At 42.7% G+C, this 20,099-nt stretch overlaps 1 protein-coding gene across 4 annotated transcripts in view; it reads right to left on the bottom strand.

The window, feature by feature from the left end:
• Positions 1–746: 746 nt before the first annotated feature.
• Positions 747–20,099, bottom strand: part of LPIN1 (lipin 1) — a 79,568-nt gene continuing 60,215 nt past the window's right edge. For all 4 annotated transcript variants that reach the window (XM_053381019.1, XM_053381020.1, XM_053381022.1 and 1 more), the window contains 14 exons: positions 18,795–19,119; positions 16,894–16,987; positions 14,960–15,150; positions 13,116–13,209; positions 12,105–12,174; positions 9,525–9,617; positions 7,949–8,004; positions 6,879–7,020; positions 6,175–6,323; positions 4,825–4,911; positions 3,729–3,881; positions 2,613–2,727; positions 2,040–2,143; positions 747–1,516 (listed from right to left, as the gene is read on the bottom strand). In XM_053381019.1, coding sequence (XP_053236994.1) covers positions 1,357–1,516; positions 2,040–2,143; positions 2,613–2,727; positions 3,729–3,881; positions 4,825–4,911; positions 6,175–6,323; positions 6,879–7,020; positions 7,949–8,004; positions 9,525–9,617; positions 12,105–12,174; positions 13,116–13,209; positions 14,960–15,150; positions 16,894–16,987; positions 18,795–19,119 — 1,833 coding nt within the window. In that variant the 3' untranslated portion in view covers positions 747–1,356. The remainder of the gene's footprint in view (positions 1,517–2,039; positions 2,144–2,612; positions 2,728–3,728; positions 3,882–4,824; positions 4,912–6,174; positions 6,324–6,878; positions 7,021–7,948; positions 8,005–9,524; positions 9,618–12,104; positions 12,175–13,115; positions 13,210–14,959; positions 15,151–16,893; positions 16,988–18,794; positions 19,120–20,099) is intronic.

Here is a 20,099-nt window from a genome sequence, read left to right as displayed (position 1 = left end):
TTATATGGCACTCAAATTATATTAAAGTTGTGGGGAGAGAACCATAGCAAGAGAAATCCGTCTCCTTCCCCATTCAACAAAGGAGTGCACATCAATCACAGCTACAGATAGTGCAAATGAAAAAAAAAAGTGTTGGCACAGCAACACAGCTCCCTTGAAGTTTATCAAGCAAATAAAGGCCACTTCTGGAAATGCTTTTTTCGCAGTTATGGACGGAAACCAATGTACCGTGTACCTGCCGAGAATGGTACATATGCATTTCAATGGAACCCGTTTTCGTGGCGAACACACACAGAAGCAGCAACCTGGAAAGACCTCCATATATTTTGCTGGGAAACACACTGATTGGCAAACAACAAAGTCATGACTAACCTCTAAGACCATTGATTTCAATGGGTCTAGTCTCGATTTACAGGTACGTATGTCATGCCCAGCTGGCTCAAGGGTGCATAAGGTATCTGAGCAATTGAAATGGCCTGAAGGGTATTGTAATGCAAAATAACCAGCATGTCCAATCACTCCTTAATTCAGGCACAATTTGATGTGAAATAAGAACAGCAGCTCCAGTCCCAATCCTTTTCTTACTGTAAATTATAGCCTTGATCCAGATTAGCCAACATGCACACATGTCAGGCAGCACTCAATGCTGCTTAACCCCCTTCTTTTGTTCATTTTAAGGGAGCTGCACCACAGTGTTTCTTATGCAAACACACAAGAGCTTTTTTAAAAACAAAAAGCAACAACCCTCAAGCTTAAAATCCAGTTTGGCATTATAGAACTGGGAGCCACACACTCGGCCAGTTCAAGCTAGTACAGCAATAGTGACGATAGCTGTGTGCTATATAGACTAGCTGTAGAGTGTGTAGACCAATTGACTTTAGTTCAATAAATCGTATCATACTTTGTGGATCAAAGGGTGGCGGTTCTAGTAAAAGCAGGCATTTCCGCTCAGAGGTTTCAAATTCTGTCTTCCTTCTCTACCTGAAAACTTGGGGCCGGAAGACCCCAAGTGATGCCTCAGACTGGAACCATATCCCACAAAAAAGCAGGCATGGGAAAAATGAAGACCCATTGCTTTCTAGAAATCCCATCATCATCATCAAGGCACTCAGAAATGCCCTTCTGTAATAAGACTATATGGCATGTATCTTGAGCCTGCTGCTGCAGGAGATCTGGGAGCGTGACATTCAGAAATGTTACTTTACAGGACAAAAAGAAAAAAAGAAATTTCTGAACTGCACATTTAAACAAAATGTTCACTACATCCCAAACTCCGGGTGAACTGCAAATGGCAAAATCCAGGTGCATCACCGAAGAGTGTTCAAACTGCTGCCGAGAAGGTTCAGAAGCCGATTATTATGGCACATGAGGATGCATCTCCTGGTTTTCAAAAGGTGGCAGCGGATCTCTCCAATATGTGAACTGACTGTAGGTGTCAGAACAGGGGAAGTCTGAAGAATGGCTTCTTTTCAACAGGGGAAATACGTGATCTACCACTTCGCAGAGCCTCACGTACCTGGACAAACAGAAAAAGAAAAAGTTTATTATTACCACTGCCTAATAAATTGGATATGCTGATATCACGGGCTGCATTAATACAGCTATTTTATCCACATTTTAAGACAGAATAATTAAGGAAATTACAACAGACCCACAGAGTCAAATATCCTGTTTCTGAATCTGATGTGTGACAGTACGATTTGCTGAATCGTTGCTGAGCTAACGCAGGATTGCCTTGGAGCTTAAATGCAACGGCACAGCTGCAAATGTGCTGAAAAACAAGCTTTTTTGTTCAAATAAAGAAAACTGGGACTTTCTCATTTTTAACTACTGAATCACAGAGTGATTACCTAGCACGTAACTGAAGTAAATCTTCATAATATCACAATCTGAACTAGATGACCCTTGTGGTCCCTCTTAACTCTGCCATTCTGTGATTTCAAGGCGGTCCAGTTAATTTCTACTGTAACACCCAGCATCAAAGGGCTTAGAGAAAGAGAACTCCACCCCACATTAGGAGCAGGTGGACTGATACTCACGATGAGATGTTGGTCTTCGCATGCTCTTGAATTAGCTCTCCTTTAGGATTAACAGTGAATATTCTGTTTAGTGAAACTCCCACTTGCTTGTATGAATATACATCCTAGGGGGGGAAACAACAAACACAAAAGGTAGGTTCCCCCTCAATATAAATCAAAAACAGTTTACCTTTCTAAAATGCTTATAATATGTGTTTTACTTCACAGGGAAAAACAAAGAAGGGTCAAGTCATGTGCTTGCTAAATCTCCATGTGTATGAATATGATGCAGATTGGTGGGAGTATTCTGGAAGAAAGGGTTCACGTGATCAATCTGATGACTGAGGATAACCAGCAAAGTCAAGACCCACAAACCGCAAGACATTTCTGCCAATCCTATAAGACGTTTGTGCAGATTTCCACGTTCCTCTCCACTTGACCAATTGATATGAATTGAAGAAATGTTTCACAAAACCACATAGAAGTAACGTGTTATTGCAAGTAGCTTGAAACTACAGCATGAACCCCAAACATTATCTGCAGAAGCTCCACTTTGGACGAGTCCTCATAAAATAATATCACAAAGGTACTTACAGCAGGCCTATTGCCAAAAGCAGCGTAAAATGGTTCTGTGTTGGGATGAAACAAGTTTTTGATGTCCGTTAGGCACTGAACTTTAAATTTCTCTGGCTTCTTCTCTATTACTTCCCTGAAATAAACCATCACACACAAAAATTGAAGTGTTTTAGAAGTGCTTTATCAATGCAACACGGTCATTTTTCTCAGGCTAAACACAACATTTTAACTGACTGAACTTCAGATTCCCCCCAAAAGAATTGTAAAGATACTCATGGTTCCTTATTTTTAAAAATGGAAGCTTCCAAACCTAAGTGACGTGGTTAAAGACGAGGCACAAATAATATGGCCAATGTTCACCTCTTTAGTCTGATTGATTTAACTTAAAGAAAGTTAAGCATGTGCCTAATTTACTCACTAACATTAAGGGATTTAATTGTACTCTGTTGGACTGTGATCGAGGACCGAAAATAACCTTATGTGACATGTGTAAACCGTTTTTGTGCATTTTATGCAAGTCTCTGCATTCTAAGGAAATAGCATCATTGACGCAACCACAAAATCCATTTTGAGCACACCCTTATAAATAACTAGCAGATATGGTTTGGCCCAGGGACGCGGGTGGCACTGTGGGTTAAATCACAGAGCCTAGGACTTGCAGATCAGAAGGTCGGTGGTTCAAATCCCCGCGATGGGGTGAGCTCCCGTTGCTCGGTCCCAGCTCCTGCCAACCTAGCAGTTCGAAAGCACGTTAAAGTGCAAGTAGATAAATAGGTACTACTCTGGCAGGAAGGTAAACGGCGTTTCCATGCGCTGCTCTGGTTCGTCAGAAGCGGCTTAGTCATGCTGGCCACATGACCCGGAAACTGTACGCCGGCTCCCTCGGCCAATAAAGCGAGATGAGCGCCACAACCCCAGAGTCAGCCACAACTGGACCTAATGGTCAGGGGTCCCTTTACCTTTACCTTTCTATGGTTTGGCCCACTCAAGTCTCATCTTGTAATAAAGATGTGGGATCCTTACAGCTGAAGCTCAGAAAATATTTCAGACAAATAAGCAACCCCCACCACTAGCAAGCCAGGGAACCCTCAACCAGTGAAATTTATAGAATGGCGAGATTCCGTGTTCTCTTACCTGTGGAAAGCTGAGAACAAGCTGCTGGGACTCAGCAATACAGGACCTTGAGGCAGCACCGTTCCTCGTTCGTTAACCCAGTGCAAGTATCCTCGGGTCATATCTGCCATTCCTATCGCACGTGCAGAACAGTATAGGAACTTATACCCATTTCTGTTTCAAAAAGAGAAAACAGTTGCCATCGTCATCAGAAACACACTATCCAGAATCAGCTTTAAACATGTGAGTTGATATTGCCTTTTAATATCTCCCATGTATTGGATAAATTGTATTATGGAATATAGCATTTCCTTCCATTACACCAGTCCAGCCAAAAGATTTAAGCATTCAGAGCCACTAAGGCTGCAGTCCCATGTTCCAATATGAGGGTGTTTAGTACAACTGATTTCCATAAAAGCTCTGCATGGAACAAGGGGACAGAGATGGCTCTGTCATTGGGCCGGGTGAACAACTGCCTCAAGCAGCAGGTTTTAGGGGGTCCATTCATTGGCAGCAAATTGCCAATGATTTAGCTTTGTGAGGAGGTGCAGATACAGGGGAAGGATAGGGCATGGGAAGCCAAAGCAAGGCTCAATGCATGTCATGTGTCTGAGGGAGCAAATGACTCTGAAAGTCAAAGGATGACAGGATGTTGCCGCAGACTAGACCTACGAACCAACACCAAAGAGGGAACTGACTGAAAGTCAAGTGGGGAATTGACTGATCTGATAAGCAGAGTGAAATCAGCTCCCTGAATACAAGAACAGAAAATGGGAGGGATTCTGTAACGGGCAGATGAACACCCCCGCCCCTCGCATACACACTCACACTGTTTCATTTTAGACACCTACTGAAAACCTTTATGTTTCAGCAAGCCTTTCCAGACACATGATTCAGTCACCTATATTTGTTCTTTAAAGTTTTATAGATGTTATCTTCAGTTTTAATTATGATGGCTTTATGCATGGCTATTTTCATTTCATTTATGGTTTTTAGCAGTGTTTTCTATTCATACTCCGCTTTGGGCAGCTTTTTGATGATGCTGTTTATATAAATTCTAGATTTAAAAAACCGCAATGTGAAGCAAGGTATGACTGTACAACCCAATAATACTCACTGGCTCACTTTATGGTACAATTTGGCAATCCCTTGATGTGTCCAATCTTTGCCAAGAGTGGGCAAAATATGACCTAAAGTATCTGACCTGGAAAAAGAGAGGATTGATTGATTGAATAGACTAGAAGAAATTATTATCTGTTACTTATTAACACTGTTTCAGCCTTGCCTTTGGCGTAAATTCTTCTGTGAACTTTTTCAAAGAACTCTTAAAAGAGAAAACCATTTTATCCCTCTTTGACTTTAGAGTAGCATTGGAATCAATACAAACACTTTATTAATTATTATTATTATTATTATCATCATCATTATTTCATTTCTGTTCCATGTTTACTCCAAGGAGCTCCATGTAGGATACATACATCTCCCCCTCCCCATTTTATTGTCACAACAATCTTGTGAGACAGATCAGAAACAGTCGCTAGCCCAAGATCACCCAGTGAGTTTCATGGATGGATGGGGATTTGCACCCTCGTCTCCCAGGTCCAACTAATCCAACACACTAACCACTATACTGAAATGGCTCTCCTATGGACCAGCTTGCATCACCAGCATTATTACTGATTCTTGGCTACAGAAATCTGTGTGTCTTAAAATCAGATGAGATGGACATAAGATTAACTCAATAAGAAAACAAAAGCAGAACATTCTTAAATGAATGTTAAACAGTTAAAAACAAGTAAAAGCAAAATGAGAGAATGGAGAAGCAATAAGCAGCAAAGGAAACTGCTACCTAGGGCTCACTGCAATGTGCAGTCTATACAAGTCTCCATATCTCCCATGGTTCACAAACGCCAACCAGAAACACAAGAAAGCATAAAGGTTTATGCCTCTCTATCGGATTGGCATTATGACTTTTGAGTGATGCTGTTGCGTCATGTGATGGAAGCAGACGGGAGATTGGTCCAGTCATCAGTTTGGCTTGGCACATCAGCTTGGACTGGGCCACCAAGATTGGGCAAGAGTCCTGGAATTGGAAGGGACCCTGAGAGTCATTGCTTAGTCCAACCCCCTGCAATGCAGGAATCTCAGCTAAAGCATCCATGATAGATGGCCATCCAACCTCTGTTTAAAAACCTCCAACAAAAGAGAGTATGCTGCTCTCCAGGGGAGTTAGTTCCACTGTCGAGAAGCACTTATTGCCAGAAAGTTCTTCCTCCTGTTTAGCTGAACTCTCCTTTTGGGCAACTTGAATTCAACAGTTTTTTTAAAATGTCCCCAGCGCAAAGAGAGCATTGCAAGTGTCTCCCATTATTTTCCACGCTGCTATTTCGAACTTTCTGATGAAGCAGGCAAAACTGTTTTCCCTGAAGGGGAACTTGGCATACTGTGTGCCTTGCAAAGCACTCACCTCGTAATTGTGCCATCAATGTCAGAAATAATGACCTTGTCATCCCAGTTCCACAAGTAGATGGTGCCTTCACAGCGGCATGTCCCTTGGTACTGTGTTGTAACACTGAAAATCACATCGTTGGGGCCATTCTTAAGATTCAGGCTTTTCTGTCGAAAAAAGCACAAACAAAACCAAAACTCAGATTTCAAGCTATGCGCGTCGACAAACCAGATGGCTCGGAATATTATTAAAGCACAGTTCGTTAAAGGTCTGGCAGTAAATCGCTTTAGTCACACACATTTAAGTCCCTTCTCTTGCATTACTGAACAAGGAAGCAGAATTACAGTCAGGGTAATAAGGAATTCTGCTGTATAGCCAATGGCCTGGAATGTGCAAAGCAGGTAAAACAAGAAAATAAAATACCAGGCTCAACAACAGCAAGCTGCTATGTAAACCACTTAGAGGTTTTCACAATTAAGCAGTATGAAAATTTTGTTTTTTAAAAAATAAAAATACCAATCTTCTTATTAATTTTAAACGTCAGTCAATATACTGGTTGGGTTACACCTTCCTGGGCTTTTTTGGTGCCCCTTGTTCTGTTATATCAACCACTTCATTAAGGCAAACTTTCTTTAACAACACTCAAAAACAGAATCATTGTCCTTCACCCAGTGCCTTAATTTCTATGGGTGGAGTGAAAAATTGATGTGAACGTAACTTACAAGCTGTTCTGAACTGAGTCGAAGGGTCTTTTTGAAACCCACTCCAGACAATAATGGAAGATGACCAGGGTTTGCTGATGATGCAAAGGGTTGACTTGAAGCTCTAGGGTCTTCATCACTTGAAGAAGACTCATCTTTGATTCTGAAACATCATACACAGGCACATTATATATATATATATATATATATATATATATATATATATATATATAATAACAACATTTATTACTTTTTATTTTGTTTATTACAATTGTATACCACCCTCCCTCCGAAGAGTTCAGGGCAACATTCAGAGTTATTATTCTCCTTTTCTCTGTTTTATCTTCACAACAACCTTGTAGGGTAGATTAGGCAGAGAGAGAGGCCTGAGCCCCCCCCCAGTGTTGAGCAGGGATTTAAAACCAGGTCTCTCCAGTCACCCTACCCCAGTGGCTCGCCATCATATTCATAATATTGACTTGAGGAGGGTTCTTTAAATAAAAGAATTGTCACACATCCTGCCAATCGTGCACACAAATAAACACACACACAGTTGTACCTACACATTCAGTATAACAGTGTGATATGTTGGAAGTCAATGTCTCTCCCATGAAGAAAAATTCGAAGGAATGAAGGAATGAAGGAATGAAGGAATGAAGGAAGAAAGGAAGGAAGGAAAGCAAGCAAGCAAGCAGGCAGGCAGGCACACTGGGGTCAGAAATTCTAGCCCTGACCCCTCTTCTGGTGCAATTTCCCCTCACATTCACACCTGCAATCTGAAGTGGTACAGTTAAAACAGAAGAAAGGTATCGTGTTTATTATTATTATTATTATTATTATTATTATTATTATTATTCTGAATCTGCACATCAGCTCTTACTGGTCATTCCTCACAAACATGGGAGAACTAGACCCACATCCCAACTCAGCTTTGAAATTCATGGGGCCTAACCTACCTCGCAGGACTATCTGAGCAAATGCATATAGGCCATATAAATGTAGTAAGTTGCTGCTATTATTGAGAAGGCAAATGAAGCAAAACTTCTAAAGCACTACATAAGCTGAAAAGCAGGACAGAAACGATTTGATACCTGTCTTGAATGTTCGACTCTTCTTTTCCACTCAAACCTGGCATGGGCTTCGTTTCCTGTAGGCAAAACATTAAGAAGGTAAAGAACAGAGCCGGCTCTGAAAATTACACACGCAGTCACAGTAGAACTACCCTGGTGCATGGAAGAGGGGAAACTGCAGCTCACCACCTCCCTGACTTCCAAGCAGATAGGAGGAACACCAGGGATGAACCAACAGCCAACAGCAAGGCCTACTCACCTGTCTGTTCATAGAGTCCAACAATCCACACGAAAGGTTGTTACAGTTCCACAGAATCCTTTCACAGAGTCTAAGACAAGGATTTCCAGAATATTAGCCTTGTTTCACGGTCCTGGGCTTCATCAGTAGTACAAACTCATATATGATATCACAGGACAGTGGATCTTATAGCATAGTAGTAGCTGCTGTCTTAGACTCCGTGAAAGGATTCTGTGGAACTGTAACAACATTTCGTGTGGATTGTTGGACTCTATGAACAGACAGGTGGAATAGACACTTTCACATATATGGACCTTATTCATAAACTGATTAGAGAATGAACTGATCCACTGGGTCTTCTATTTTTTTCGTTGAACTTCATGAGCTACTTCTGTTGAAATCTACAATTCAATACAACGAAGTGTATATATTATTTTTTCAAACGTACAGCCGGTTACTTCTTGTGTGTTTACTGCCCTGGTAAGTGGCAACAACACCACCGTTGGGAGGGCGGCAGTGCCTTCCAGCAACTGGCTGCTCCTGCTCCTAGAGGAAGGACCAGTTGTTATGGTTAATAGCTACTGGCAGACCACAGCTCTTAGAAGCTAGATGCAGGATAGGTCCACCCATGGTCGTCAGATAAGGCAGCCAAATGTTCAAGTAGCAATCGTGTTCAATCTGTCATATAGGGTAGGTACGAAGAGGGGGTGCCCATCACCACAATGGCTTTCCTGAAAGCTTCCTGACGGCATCAGGCTGAACACTCTTGGAGACATAATGTTCCGCTCCATGGGCCTTTTCCCCCAAACAGCATGGCAATTCTTAGGTTCTTAGATAGTGGCTTGAGAACACTACTTGAGCACATATATATGCAGGGCTGTGCGCATGCTGTGCTGATGCAGGGGGAAAAAACACCAAGTGCAATATCGGGTGCAGAATTCAGCATCCTGAAAACCTCCACTTTTGTTTTCAAAACAAGTTTCTAGCCCTTATTGTTGCAAGAATATAATTAAACGTCTGCAGGCAACATTGGATGAAATGCCCTCAGCCAGGTCTGAAGGTTTCAATGTTCAAGGTCTCAGTGCACTGCATCGTTACTTAACCCCTCCTCATATGAGCAGGAGCAAAATAAATTAAGGAAAATGGCAAAAAAGGTAAGATAATTTTATCGAAAACACCCCACAAATTCTTCATGAAGTTTGCAGGTTACGGAATTCAACTCTTCTTTCTGCTAAATTTGGGTTGCTTAGGAACAAAGTCAAAAATACAAACTTTTGGTTATCAGGCATTACACACAGCCCCATATATATGGTTTTCTAACCTGGGGGGAAATTCCGTCCATCTAGTTTCCGAACTTACCTCTTTGATAGAGCTAGTCCTCCCTCGCCATGAAAACCACCATCTTCCACCTTTTTTTGGCATCTTATCCCTCATTATAGAATCCACAGTGGCCTGTGATAAATGGATGGTAACATAAATAATGGAACAGAACAAAAAGTAATCTAACTCATGCAAACGAAAATATTTTTTTTAGAAAAAAACGACAAACCACACACAATTTAAAACTCAAGCAAAGAGAGTAAAAGGAAACATACTATCTGTGGACCACAAATCTTGTCAAAGCAAAACCTAATGGTATCCAGAACTGTACGGAAGTAACTTAAACAAGAACACTTACAAAATTTAAAAAAAGAAGAAGAGAAAATGGGAACGAAACAAAACGAAACAAAAGCATAATAAGCCATTAGTATAATGTTTAGGAGACTGGGGAGAAAGAAGTCTCTACTTCACAGCTGTTTAGTAAAAATCATAAAGGGTTTCTGCTGCTAAGAAACACGGTTAGGCAAGATGGTTAGCTGTCCCCATTAAATAATAATGAAACTAAGCAAGATGGTTGGTTTGGTGTCTCTTGAAAGCTATTCAGGAGAGTACTGGCTAAGAGGTATAATATAATGAAACATTCAGCACCAAAATAGCCACTAGTTGCTTCTTGATGAGGGTGCGGAAGTTTATTTCCTTAACATGTTGGACAGCAAAAAAAATCCTAAGTGCAGAATTTGTTTTATCCTACAAACAAATATGCAAGTTCAGTGCATATTCTCTCCACGTGGCCTTATGTCAGGATTGATAGCAATTAAAGCAAGCCCAACCTATTCAAATTCACTTGGATAAATTCTGAAAAAAAGAATATTTGTGCTGATCCACACAAGAGGATTTGCTACTTGGTGACTGCAACCATAAAGCAATTATATGCATGCACAAATGGGCCATTACAGATAAAGCAACCGGGCGGGGGGGAGAGAACTTTCAGGTCCCCTTAAAGGTAAAGGTAAAGGGACCCCTGACCATTAGGTCCAGTCGTGACCGACTCTGGGGTTGCGGCGCTCATCTCACTCTATGGGCCGAGGGAGCCGGCATACAGCTTCCGGGTCATGTGGCCAGCATGACTAAGCCACTTCTGGCAAACCAGAGCAGCTCATGGAAATGCCGTTTACCTTCCCACAGGAGCGGTACCTATTTATCTACTTGCACTTTGATGTGCTTTCGAACTGCTAGGTGGGCAGGAGCAGGGACCGAGCAATAGGAGCTCACCCCGTCGCGGGGATTCGAACCGCTGACCTTCTGATCGGCAAGTCCTAGGCTCTGTGGTTTAACCCACAGCGCCACCCGCATCCCCTTACATTGCCTCAAATGCTAATGCCTTCCAAGAGAGTATTTTCATATTCTGATGCCAAAGTTTACAACAACAAAAATGCCGCAAAGTTGGGTTATTTACATGCATGTGTGAACTGGACCTGTGTGAGCAATGGCGCAGGAGAGGATGTGACAAAAAGAATGCTCCAAAATATGATTCAGACATGGTTCCAAATAATCCTAAATCAGCACTGGTGACAGCAGGTAGCTATATATAGTTCCAGCCAATGGTCTCTGATTTCTTTAAGACCTGTTTTGGCTATAGCACTGTGGCACCCTGAACCCTTTGCTAGAATTGATAGATTTGAATTTTATTGCTCTATCTGTGGATATCTCTAAAAAGTGTGTCTCTGTCATCCCTCGAGAGGCAAGAGAAATGTGTTCATCAGTTCATCAAATGCTAAACAGACCAAGAGTTGTTTCGGCCTAGATGCATGTTAATATCAAACTGCAACAGCGCTGGTTCGGCTGTCAACAAGCAGAGAGGTCTGCAGCCAAATATAAATGTATCCAGCATTGGACTTTCAAGTTGGAGTTACTCTTTAATAGATATTTTGCACGAGAGATGCTATACTCTAATCTTTCTGTCCTCCAGCAGAGGACATTGGGATCAAAGGAAGGCTTACAGCCCAACTCTTAAAGTTCTGCCTTAGCACACAGTTCTCAAGAGCCACTGAAATCAATACAACAAGTAAGCATTAATCAAGCTTGCCTGCCTGCAAAAAGAAGTTCAACTGTCGAGATGAACTGTTCGTTCCCAAAGGTTTGCTGTTTGAATACAAGTCAGATTCATGAAGTCACAAGCGCATCCTCAGCCAAAGTCTAGAAAATGTTGGTTCATAGCCCCAACAGTAACCAAGGCAATATAACCACCGATATGCATGAAGCTGAGGTCCATTTTAGACCACATGAGCTGGCGGGAGTTGGCACACATCACTGAAATTACAACTCTCTTGCAAGCATTCTTAAAGTGTCTCAACCAGAACATACACAGCTTAGGACAGAAACGCTTCTCCCATCCCAGTCCCAGGAGTAGGAAGACTAAGAGAAAAAGAAAGAAGCAGGACCATATTGCCCCAAAGTGTGTTGAGGCTTGGGAAGCACAGAAACGTAAAAACATGATTGATGGATGGTAGCCAGCACTGTCCAAGTGCCTATGGGCTCCTCCCTCTGATTTTTTGCTCTATCCTTGGGCATGGTGGCCTGTATTTCTTTTCCCCAAAAGGCTTCCAGGGTCAATCTCACCTTTGGCAAAGGTTTCTGGAATGCTTGCATTGCCAGCAGAAGAGGAGCTGCTGTAGTCCAGTTGTAGTACCTAGGTCAAAAACAATTTGATGCACCATTATTGAAACTATCTGCCAAATATCAACACATGTGAAATATACTCGGAGTCGAGAGTAGATTTCATGCTCTTTATTCAGCTCATAGTAGTGAGCAGGAATGGAAGTTCCCCCAGAATGTCTGCTTTATATACATTATTTATACAATGGGCCCCACGTGATTGGCTAATTCCGGGATTCACCTGTAGGCCAATCAGGTTGCGGATTCACTTCCACCTGGAGCTGGATTGGGTGGCTCCTGTGGACCAATCAGACTGCTGCATTCTGGACCCTATTGTTCTAGGACCAATCAGACTGCTGCATTCTGGACCCTATTGTTCTAGGACCAATCAGACTGCTGCCTTCTGGATCCTATTCAACACAGTACAATAACAACATGCCTCAAGGCACAACTTCTCAGATGTCAAGGAGCTAAGTAACTATACAGCTTTTAGAATACGTCTGAAGGCAGCCCTTTACAGGGAAGTTTTTTTCATAATGTTGAATGTTTTATTGTGTTATTATATATGTTAAAAGCCACGCAGAGTGGCTGGGGAAACCTAGTCAGATAAGTAGGGTACAAACATCATCATCATCATCATGCCATCAGGTTAGTGCAGTGGCATTGAGTTACATCTGCACTAGGACTGATCTGTAAGACTGAGAGCAAGATGGATAATGTACTGATTCACTTCTCTGGAGAAGCTCCTGTATGGCTACAGCTCGGTTGGTTAGAGCATGACACTGATAACGCCAAGGCTGCAGGTTCAATCCCCCTATGAGACAGCTGCAATACAGGGGGCTGGATCAGATGATCCTTGAGGTCCCTTCCAAAACTCTACGATTCTATGAGCTACGGAAATAGCTTCAAATACTCTCATCTGTTGTTGTTGTTTTAATTATCATTATTTCTATAACTCTGCTGAGTTATACTTACTTGCTTCCAATCTTCACCACAAGGTTAGGGTCGTCGATAATAGCAGGATTGTCCACAAACTGCTGATAACTTACTTCTTGTTCTAAGAACTTTTCTGTCAGGAGAGGAGGGAGGGGGAGGAAAGAATTCATGAGACGCAGGTAGTGATGGGATATATGACAGAGCTGGCCCCGTCACTACTGCTTGAATAGCAGGCAATAAGGGGACCAAAGAAGGATAACTGCACCCCTTAAGACAGGTCCACCCAACCAGCAACATCCAGCGCTGAGGGACTTCTGGCGATTCCCTCACTGCGAGAAGCAAAGCTACAGGGAACCAGGCAGAGGGCCTTCTCGGTAGTGGCGCCCGCCCTGTGGAACGCCCTCCCATCAGATGTCAAAGAGATAAACAACTACCTGACATTTAGAAGACATCTGAAGGCAGCCCAGTTTAGGGAAGTTTTTAATGTGTGACATTTTAATGTATTTTTAATCTTTCTTGGAAGCCGCCCAGAGTGGCTGGGGAAACCCAGCCAGAAGGGTGGGGTACAAATAATTATTATTATTATTATTATTATTATTATTATTATTATTATTATTATTATTATTATTATATTCCTGGAGCCAAGTGTGGCTCCAAAGCAGAGGGTTGCAGCCTGCCAGATGACAGACAAGCACATTTCTGCAGCGTCAGTAGGAAGTAAAACCAAAACATTTATCAATCCACCAGGGCAAGGATAATAAAAATTATTATTATTATTATTATTATTATTATTATTATTATTATGAATAACTCCCTTTGCTACAGATGTTGTTGGACTCCTAACATCATCCCCGACCACCAGTTGTGCTGACTGGGACACAGGATAGCCAATTAAAAAGTGCAAATCCTCTTGGGAAGGAAGAGTGCATACAGATGTATATGGTCTGAGAAGTCACACTGCTGCAGAGGTGCATTCACTGTGCAGGACATATGATGCACAATGCCCGGTCCAAGATTGGATTTCAAGGGAAACTGGGCTTGCTGGCCTGCAGCAGAAGGCAGCTATGCACCCAAGCTTAGCACTCATCAGACATGGTTAGGAAACACATTGCGCCTTTTGCAGCCATGCCCCTCAAAGTGTAGATACAAATGGCAATTTTAAAGGCAGTACTAATGCCGAATATGGCAAGCGATATAAAGCGGCGTGCATTTTGCTGATTCCCAAAGGGTTGAGTGCAGCAGGGAGGGGACAATGTAAATTGTTTTTACCTGAATTGGGAACGGCCATACATAGCTCAGCAATAGAGAATCTGCTTTGCATACAGAAACTCCCAAATTCAATCCTTGGCATATCCAGGCAAGGCTGGGAATGTTTCCTGGTCTGGAGGACCGCTGCCATTTAGGGTAACCAGTTTTTCCCAAACTTGGGTCTCCAGCCGCTTTTTTGGACTACAGTTCCCATCATCCATGACCACTGGTTCTGCTAGCTAGGGATGATGGGATTGGTAGTCCAAAAACAGCTGGAGACGCAAGTTTGGAAAACGCTGGTGTAGACAATGGCCTGACTCAGCGCAAGGCAAGTTCCTATGTTCCTAACTGCCGAGTAAATATTCATTGTGATGTGGTGGCTGCGTACGCCTTCAAAGAGCATTCTGGGCATTGTAGTTTGCTAAGGGTTTCTGGGAACAGCGTGAGGGTCAAACAACAATGCCCAGAATTCTTTGAAGGGGGGGGATCTGTGTTGATTCGAAGTTCAGTGGGTTCGCAGCCAAAAGTTCCATCAACACCCACAAGAGGTCACTGTTTAGTTTTCCAGAAGAGGAGCCGAGTACTAAAACGAAGAGGCAGTACAATAAATAGAAGCACAGAAGCTCTCTGCATACCTTTAGATATTTCTTTGTTCTCACTAAGTCCCCCGCAAAGTGAGATAGCAATGGACGGCAGGTCCCTTATTCCATCTGAGGTGCTCTCGATGCCGCTATCGATGCCTGAGCTTCCGACTGTCTGAGGGGACTGGTTCGCTGAGCGGGGCACATTTTCACTCACAACCTTTGACTGGGCGGCATGTTCGTCACTGAGAAGAGAAGACTGGCTTAGCTGTCTCCGACACCCATACAAGCTCTTACATGCCCAAACTTGAATCGTACTCCCTTGGTGCCGGCACTGCCTGTGCACTAAGTTATCTCTCACAGCCAGGATGGGACCCCTGTGGCCTGAAGACATCTACAGCTTCCCTAAACCACAGACAGCACGGCCTAATGGTCAGGGATAATGGGAGCTGGAGCCCAACAGACTCCCCAAACTCGCCTGATGGTTAACGCTTCCGAGCACAGGAACTTCATAGAAATGTACTTGACTGACAGAATTGTGGTTGGTTTTTTTTACATTGCTTCCAGGCTTTTTCTCACTTATCAGGACTCAGACATGAGCTGTCTGCTGCACCCCTGAGACTCTTACTGTGGACCATCAGCTATCAGCACTCTTTAAAAAAAACACAACCAAACTACATTTCTAGCCTTGATGGCTGGAGAGGTTAATTTGAAGGTGTGATAAGTATGTTTATTTATGCACAGACAGCTGTCTTCATGATTACTACTACTATTTATATTTCAGTTACTTCTGTTCACTGTTTTTAAAAGGTATTAACAATTAAAAAGAGAAACATGGGGCAGCTGGATATATATATATATGTATCTACTCAGAAGTAAGTCCCATTGAGATAAATGGAGCTTTCTCTCCCAGATAAGAGGGTTTAGGATTTTAAGCAAAGTTGGTACCAAGCGTACCAAATTCTGTGAAAGCTCTGCTCAAGCACGGAATTTTGAATGCGGATATCCTGAAAACCTCAGCTTTCATTTTAAGTGTGTTGGCGGAGGAAGGAACCGGTTAGGCTTAAAGGTGTGTGGATAATTGCTTGGTGAAATCTCAAAAGGCTGAGGGCTTTAGAAGGATTTGCAGTGGTCAGGGTAGGGACTCAGGGGCATGCGTAAATTCTTTCCACCCCTCAGGACTACCAAAATTCAAAACAAAGCAAACACAAAAGTTGCTTAAATTGCACGGTTTATCTTTTTGCCTGTACAATGTTCATGGGAATAAAGGTGCATCATCACATTCCATTATTTTAAGGAGCACCAGGGCCTCATTTTTAAAAAAAATGCATGGCAGAATCTTCACTCCACCTTTTGCCACCACCACCACCCTTTGACCGTCCCCAAAGGTCTCACTTCTTCCTCATGAAGGTGAGAAGGAATGTTCAGGTCTGTCCTAATTGTGTCATCTGGGGAATCTTAGGTATGGTTTGTTTAAAGCAAACCAGCTTCATAAACTATGCTTTGAAGGTGGCTTGCTTCAACAAGCTATAGTTAACCACATTTTGTCTAGCTTGGGCCATCATAATAGGCTGTGCTCAATCTATAATGAAAGCAAAAGCTTTTGAATTCCTCCACATCAGAGAAGGAGGGGAGAGTATGTGAGCCCAAGGCAGAGTTTAGTATGCTCTTTCTCAACCTAGTGCCCTCCATACATTTAGTATTACAATTTCCATCTGCTTCAGCAAGAATGGCCAATGACCAGGGACAATGGAAGTCACAGTCCAATACTTCCGGTGGGTACAAATTATCCGGCAGAATCTGTTTTCCTAAACAACCTCTGAAGAATACTATGGGGAAAGTGAATGAATCATTCACCATTACTGGGGAATATAAGTTCCACTAACATTGTTGCAACCATTAGGAAACTGCTTCTTGATCCATGCACACCACTGTGGTCTGTTGAATCAGACGGATGCATTATAAGTGCTAATTAATACCATGCGTACTTTTTAGGAAAATAGAGTGCAGCAACCTCTGGCTCCATATCTGTGATGTCATCTAAATAAACACCATCAGCACCAAGATGTCGGCTACGCTTATCTGTGAAAGGCAAAAAAAACCACGGTATTAATAGAAAGCACTCGATTTGAACACTCATTTCTCTCTTCCAGAGGAAGCCACAGATTCTGCTTGCCTGGTGTGTGTTTGTTTGTTTGAGGATGTACAGTCGGTCCACTGGCAAAATATCTAATTCTCATGGTAGCAACTAACGACCCTCATCTCCTTCAAAGCTGCCTTGGCCATAGGGATTTGTCTTGGTTTAGGAAGGTGCATGTGAGTTATCCCTTCCTGATATAACATAATATAGAATGAGAGGGCAATGCTGCAGAGGAAGACAACAAAGGCAGGTGCAAAATTTGTAATTTCAAACAAAGAGCACTAAACCCCAGCCTTTGCTTTGCATCCGCACCCATTTGGTCATTTGCACAGTCACAGCTTGGCTTGGATTGACATGCAAACTGGTTCAGAATGCTCTTAGAATTAACGTGAGGGCTGTTGTTCCCTGGTCCCATGTGAGGCCATCCCATAAGGACCTAAGTTTGGCCACTGGAGAACAGGATGCCAGACTATATGGGCCTTTGGTCTGATCCAGAAGGGCTCTTTATTATGTTCTTGAAGCCGGGGGGTGGGATGCAGCTATGGAGTAGGGAAGTGTGTCCCATTGACATAAAAGCTAAATAGCTTCCAGTATTAGGGGAACCCACCCAGAACATTAGAGAGCAAGCAATCATAATTATTTCTGCTTGAAGATAGAGGAGAAACCTAGAGAGAATAGGAAACCTCCCATTGATTTCCAAGGAGGCTGGGATTCTAGCTATCCCGCTTGCGAGCAAAGCAAAAAAACCCCAAATGCTTAAAAAGAGGAAACTTGTCTGTATCCTGTTGCATGCCTGTGAGAATGAGAGCTCTTTCGCTTTCACAGTCAGCTGTAAACAAATGAACTTACGCAAGACACATCTACACAAGTACATGACGACGTAAGAGCCTGAGAAAGCTGTCTGGAAGGTGAAATGCTTCGAGTTCCCACAACAAGGTAAACAAGGGATCTCCAAGCATTTCTTCCGCAGAGATTTCTTCCGCCGAGTCTCTTAACTTCCCCCTTTTGAGGTACAGAGCCTGACTTTCCACCAACGGACTCCTCCTCTAGCACCTGATACTTAAGTGATGGAAACTTACTGGAACATTCCCGCAACCAAAGCTTGCCCTTCTTCCATTTTTGGAACTTCCGCTGAATTTCGCCCAAAGTGAAACTAAGAGGTCAAGTTTTGGGAAGCAAGGTAGAGAGGAGGTGATGACCCCAGGACCACCTTCAAACTGGCCTCCAACTCTGCAAGCCCTGGTAAATTTAAGAAGGCTTGCTTCTGACTGACTGCACGTAGTTAACAACTACTCTGGAACCTGTTTGAGGCAGAGTGACAAAACCTTTGACAAAATCTCCAAAGAAGCCCAAGGGAATATGACAGTTTCTCAGGACATTTTGTGCATCTTTCGCTGCAACAGCCAATTCAGCCAGTGTGTTTTGGGGCGCTGGGAGGAATTCAGAAAGCTGAAGTTTTCCTCCCTTCCAGCCTTCTCCCCTTGCTTCCTATCCCCTCTAGGCTTGCAAATTTGGGTCCCTCTAAGGAAGACATTTCCCTTTCTTCCTCCATCTCTCAGTCAAAAACTTCTTTGCAAATTAAGTTGCCCTGCTTATACAAAAGACAAACTTCTTTCTCCCTTTCATCCCCACTATTTCATTTAAAAAAAAACAAAAACCAGGCACAATTAGTTTTTCTCTTAAGAAACTGCTTAAACTTTTTCAGTGCCTTGGTTCAAAACCAGAAGCAATCGTACAAGCAGCTTTTACCTTTTTTCCTGGAGGGAGAATCGGTTTTGCTGCTTGTTGGCTGTGCCAAGCAAGCCATAGCCTGCTTGACGTCTTCATTTGCAGGGAGTGGAGGTGCAGCTGCCCCTAACATTTCTACATTTGGCTCATTTATCTCAGGTATTCCTTCTTGAAGCTCAGGTTCTTCCAGAGTCAGCACAGCATCCGCCTGTTCAACGACAGGTAAGGGAGTACTACTCTGAAGATCATCCAGAATGTCGTTTTGAATGACTCGAAAGTGAGTGCTTTCAGAAGGATTCACATTCACCGCAGAGCTGGATTCTTTTAGCCTGAGTGGAATAACAGACTGGAAAGAGAATACACACCTGTTTAACAACGCTTCCCTGATTAAGAAGAAAAAGCACTGCTTTCACACCAAAACCTAAGTAATTGTCCTAACACTGCCATGTAATAATAAATAGCAGCAGCAACCCTGGGCTTGCAGCCAAACACAAGTTCAAAAAAAGGAAAAGCAGCCAATCTTTACTTTCTGATCAGAGTACCAGTCTGATAGTTGTGTCTATGGAAACCATTTTCCCAGGGCACAGTCACAAAGTCACAGAACTGTATAGAAAGGACCGCAAGGGTCATCTAGGCCAACCCTCTGCAATGCAGGAGTCTTTTTTTGCCCTGTGTGAGGTTCGAACCCATGAACCCTGAGATGAAGAATCTCATGCTCTACGGACTGAGCTATCCCATACAGTTGGAGGGCACATGATGCAGCCATCTTGCTGAAGCTAAGACGGCATGAGCCTGGGCAGTGCCTGGATGGAAGACCACCTGGGAATTCCCCCCACACACATATACCATAGAACACCTTGGTTGGTTGACTGGTTGTCCCTCAAGTTGGCGAGACTCTTCTCACAAGAAACCAAGCCCATGGAATGAGCTGTTCAGCAGGCACCTTCTGTTTTAACATTTAAACACCTGTTTAAATGTTAAAACTAACCTATCCCAACAAGCACCTGCTGGCCATTAAGAGATTATCCTTCTGTAAAAGTTAGATGATCTCCAATTTTAAATTTCGATATGGTTTTTAATGTGTGGTTTTATATATTATTGCTGTGAACCGCTCTGATGTCTGGGGTTTTTTTTAATGAACAGCGGTACATTTTTTTATTTTTGCAAATGAATAAAATATAAATTGAATGCAATGACAAACTACAGTTAGTTTAAAACTTTTTGAAGCCACACCAGAGGAGAACAGGAAATCATCCTATCGCAATGATTGTGCACATAGCAATAAGTTTTGTTTTGGTGTTATGACTTCACCCTCCTTTAAAATAT

This window comes from Podarcis raffonei, chromosome 3 (genome assembly GCF_027172205.1).
Source record: "Podarcis raffonei isolate rPodRaf1 chromosome 3, rPodRaf1.pri, whole genome shotgun sequence".
In the NCBI taxonomy this organism is placed as follows: Eukaryota; Metazoa; Chordata; class Lepidosauria; order Squamata; family Lacertidae; genus Podarcis; species Podarcis raffonei.
The sequence above is the reverse complement of the archived record's forward strand: the minus strand, read 5'-3'. Positions and strand labels throughout refer to the sequence as shown.